This window comes from Charadrius vociferus, unplaced genomic scaffold (assembly GCF_000708025.1).
Source record: "Charadrius vociferus isolate BGI_N301 unplaced genomic scaffold, ASM70802v2 scaffold251, whole genome shotgun sequence".
Lineage (NCBI taxonomy): Eukaryota > Metazoa > Chordata > Aves > Charadriiformes > Charadriidae > Charadrius > Charadrius vociferus.
In genome coordinates this window covers 1,571,565-1,576,108 of record NW_009646963.1, presented here as the reverse complement: position 1 = coordinate 1,576,108, position 4,544 = coordinate 1,571,565, and the positions used below count along the sequence as shown (strand labels likewise).

The following is a 4,544-nucleotide window of genomic DNA, read 5'->3' as shown; positions in this document are numbered from 1 at the left end:
CGGGATAGTGATTCAGCAGGTAAATTGAAAAGAGGAAAAGCAGTTCTTCTGAGGAGATGGATTGTTAAGTGGAAAAGAGGGAAGTTTTACTTTGAAATAGACTGGTGGCAGATCTTAAGTGTCTTGTCTCTCATCTTGGCAGCATGCATTGACATTTTGGGGGATTCTTGACAGGCCTGACAGCTTTGAGAACCCAGTATTGCAGCAGCACTTCAGGAATCTGGAGGCTTTGGCGCTGGATATGGTGGAACCAGAACAAGCTGAAGATCTTACAAGTGAGAATTATTGATGGGTGCAAAGGCAACTGGGGTAGAGGGCTCGACTTTGTTCTAAGTCAGAGATGTGCTACTACAATATCAAATATCTTTTAAAAAATATTTTAGTTGTGTGCAGTTCCAAGGTGTCGAATTCTGGATGTGTCCATTCTGAAATACCGAAACTTTACTTTCTAATGCTGTCACTTCTAAGATAAAGGAAAAATTGATCACTTTACCTCCAGAATTAAAATTGAATCACCTTTTTTCTATGGTGACAAATGTTTTCTCTGACAGTCCTCTTCTCAAGAGTCTAATTAATATTTCAGTCTGATAAATGGGCAGAATTATTTAATTATGCTGTTAGGAGGCAATGATGCCACCTTGTGGCTATCAGAGTTTTCATATGAGAATATCTTGTCAAAGGATAGAAACCTTTTCCTGAGGGGGAAGTTTCTTTTTTAAAATTATGTTGTACTCCAGAAATAGCGTTAGAGTAACTATTTGTCTCTTCTGAAGTGACACGTAACAAATAATCTAGGTCTCTGTGCTAGATATCATACAAATACATGACAGAAACAAGCTGTTCTGCCTCAAACTACCCATAACCTTAGATAGTAACCTGTAGTATTTTAAATGTCTGAGATTAGACCTGGGTAACAGTGCAACCAAGTAAGAGATCTTCTATATCATTTCCACTGTGTCAGTTTTGTTCTGTGTATATATTTCCTGTTCAGGGATATGTGGGAGTCCATTACATATGTATAATACAAACACTTGCTGTTACCAAGAGCTGTAAATTTCTCATTTGTGAATACCATAACATAGGTCTTTGCATTTTGCACGCTTGCAAGACACTTGCATGCTAGTTATTACAGAAGCACAACTGTATCTGGTGATGGCATCATTTAGACTTTCCTGTGATTACTTGGTTTTTGAGAGGGCAAATCTTTCTCTTTTGCCAGTGCCAAAGGCTGAAGAGATGAACCGCAGGCTGGGCAACCTGGTGGAGGAGTTTAAGCAGCTGGTTTATCCCCCTGACTACAATCCCGATGGGAAGGCTGTAAAGCGAAAACAAGGTAAGTAATGATGGTGCAGACATGCAATGTGGTATCTGTTTGTTTAGAGACTTGTCTGTTTTCAGTTTGTCTCATAGTTTAAAGAAGCTGCTTGTGCAATAACTCTTTACTCATCTCCACAACAAAGTGGACTTATATCCAGCGGTGATTCTTAGAGTATATTGTAGTATCCAGCCAGAGAACTGCTGGAATGAGAAACTGCATAGGGAAAACATACAGAACTGTAGGAAGCAATGTGGGTAAATTACTGCATAATATATTATTATTTTATTGTTATTAATAACTTTGTGGGGTTTATAACAGTAGTAAAATCGTTCATGCTTTCAGTTTGTGTTCTTGGTGAGGAAGCAGGCTTTTATGGACGGGCTGTTTAGCGAGTCCAAGATGGGCATCTTTAGGGCTAAATGTCTAAATAATGCTGAAGTACACGTTTAGTTTGGGAGTCTATGAAACTCTGCATAAAGTGGGAGTGTCAGTTAGCAGAACTCCCTGTGGAATAGTTGCATTCTCCTGTAGATGAGAATCCCTTAAAAGTTTCATTTGGGGGTGGTCTTTCTATCAGAACACAAAGTTTCATTCATATGAGTGATCTCAAAGTATGAAATATACTATGTGACTTATGTAGTGAGTGACACCTACTTCATAAAACAAAATATGGAAACCTGGTCTGTGAGTGTGTAGGTAGCTGTTAAAGTACCATGTGCTAACGGGCATTAACTGTGATATGTGTAAGAAACGTCGATGACTTTCTATTAAAAAACTTTTAAAAATCTTGGTGATCTAAAATTTATCTTTCTAGCTTCTGATGGTCAAACTGAGAAGAAGCCCAAGATAGAAATCTCCAAAGATGAGCTGCAGAGCCACGTGCAGAAGGGGACCCTAGGCAAGCTCACTGTACCTGTTCTGAAGGACGCATGCAGGCTTTATGGGCTGAAGGGTGGGGGGAAGAAGCAGGAGCTCATGGACGCGCTGACTGAATACTTTAATGAGCACTAAAAAGGAGCAGAAGGCCCTGGTTGACTTCCATCTGCTTAAAGTTTGGTTGTCTTATGTGGATGCTGTGTCTGTTTAATCTTGCTACTGAGGAGCAGGCAACTAAATGTTGCTGAATCTAGCAGTGGAGAAAATTTTTACTCTTAGTTGTGAAACATCTCTGCAAAGTTGGATTCTGTTCATAGTAGCCAAAAGCAGAGTTAAATTCCCTGCTAACTCAGGTCACCTGCTGCAAGTAAACACAGTTGTGCCTTCCTGGTTTCTTAATAAAAGTTATTTTGGACTTCATACGTTGCTATGCTGGCTATACCATCTTTGTTCGCATCATAAAGACAGCAAAACTCATTTCAATGTGAGTAAGAAAACAGAATGATCTGTGTTAATGGCACCACATGAATTCAAGCAGCAGGTCAAGTCTATGTACTAACAGAGGGTATAAATGTGGTGTATTACTCTCCAGAACAGCCAGTCAGTCTCAGTACTTGTAATCAAATTGGGTTCTTTTCCATCATCGGCATTATAAACATCACCAGCAGATCATAAAGGAGAAAATCGTTACTGGGAAGCAGTAGCCAATCCTTTGGGTAAAAAGCCAGCATTTCGCAAAACTGCACAGCCAGGTATTCCATTTTTAAATGGTAATAGCAAAAGCTGGTTTAAAAAAGGAAAAAAAAAAAAAAGTCATGTTCCCTGGAAGGCTGGAAGCATTTACCCCAAGTAAATGACTGAGATGGCATAGAGCTTTTCCACCTCTGTAGCGAGTATGAGTCAGACTATTGTGCAGGCTTCTTTTCTCAAATCTGTGCTTTAAAAATAATAAAAAAAAGCAAGCTGTAGATAGTAGTCCTTGTTACTTCCAGTATTTTTATTTTTTTAATCATACTTCTGGAGGCGGCATCTGCACCTGTCTATGTTTTGGTTTTTAAACTTCCACGTCAGGCATGCCCAACTTGTCTTGCAGCGCAAGATGATTAAACCCACTAGTTACTGCTTTTCTCTAGAAAACAGTACTAATTGTTTAGCTAAACTGTAACTTTCTATGGGATGCAAATATGGGATACACAAGGTATCCATTTTGGTCTTCGTGGTGTTTAGGAATTCCTGTGTTTGGCACACAAACTATTGAAGAATTAAGTCATATATTAAGGTCTTGCCCATGCTGTAGTGTGGCACACATATCAGAGCCAGCTGTGAACGCTGTCTTAGCACTGTGACCACCCTGGCTGTGCCAGCATGCTGCTCACTTGCACCTCCACAGCTCCTCTCAGAAGAGCAGCTAGCCCATGTTGAGCTCTGCAGTATTGAAGCTATGTAGTGTTATACTTTCAATCAGCCTGCATTATAGTAATTTTTAATAAAGAGTTCTCTAAGCAATCAATTTATTTTGCCCTTTTGCAAAGAAGTTAGTGTAAATGCTTGTCTTAGGCAAGACTTAAATTGAATACAATAAAATAGTGAGACTATCCTGTCCTTAATTCTGTGAATTTTTGTTCCCCAAATGCCCTTGTTAACTTCTGTCTTGGCTTGCTAACCCAAGTCAAAATATATTCCAGGTTTTGGATGATTATGCTATGTTTTGTCTAGGCTATTAGATCTGCCTCCTGGCTTTTTTTTTTTTTTTTTAAAGCAGGCTATTGCATTAAGCAGAAGTTCAACAGGGTTGGTGGTGGGAGGCTTTGGAGCAGAAAACCAAGACAGTTTTGCTTGCTCAAGAATCCTTTATTTTTCCTCCTTATGTGCTTAGTCTTAGATCAGCTGTCTTGGCATTGTACAATAGGACAAGTCTTAGCAAAGCTGTGATTTTAAACACAACTAGCTCAACAGTCAGCATCAGAAGGGAACAGCAGGATTTCTAAACTTTGTACAAATGAAAGGACTCTCAAATCTTTGTATTAAGTTTACCTCATCAAGGATATTAGTTATCAGCCATTTACAAAAATACACAGACATGATTTGTCAAGTCTTTCGTGAGCTGATTTCATCTGCTTGGGATGTACTTATTAAAGGTATGAAGTTAGTGCCTCTGTGGAAACATTACAGGAGAACTTATTTTCCCTTCTGCTCTTCTACATATCAGTCTTTCTGTGCTAGCTTTGTTATGGCATCCTGCAATGGAAGACAGGTTTGATACAACTCATTCCAACACAGAGGCTTACTCTTCTGCTTTCAGCAGTATGTGGATTTATTATACAATATGCATTTAACTAAAGCTAGCTCT

At 39.1% G+C, this 4,544-nt stretch overlaps 1 protein-coding gene across 1 annotated transcript in view; it reads left to right on the top strand.

Moving 5' to 3' along the window:
- Positions 1–2,622, top strand: part of XRCC6 (X-ray repair complementing defective repair in Chinese hamster cells 6) — a 19,461-nt gene extending 16,839 nt beyond the window's left edge. Inside the window, exons 11-13 of the mRNA XM_009895279.1 lie at positions 175–275; positions 1,220–1,333; positions 2,133–2,622. Coding sequence (XP_009893581.1) covers positions 175–275; positions 1,220–1,333; positions 2,133–2,329 — 412 coding nt within the window. The 3' untranslated portion in view covers positions 2,330–2,622. The remainder of the gene's footprint in view (positions 1–174; positions 276–1,219; positions 1,334–2,132) is intronic.
- The last annotated feature ends 1,922 nt before the right edge of the window (positions 2,623–4,544 follow it).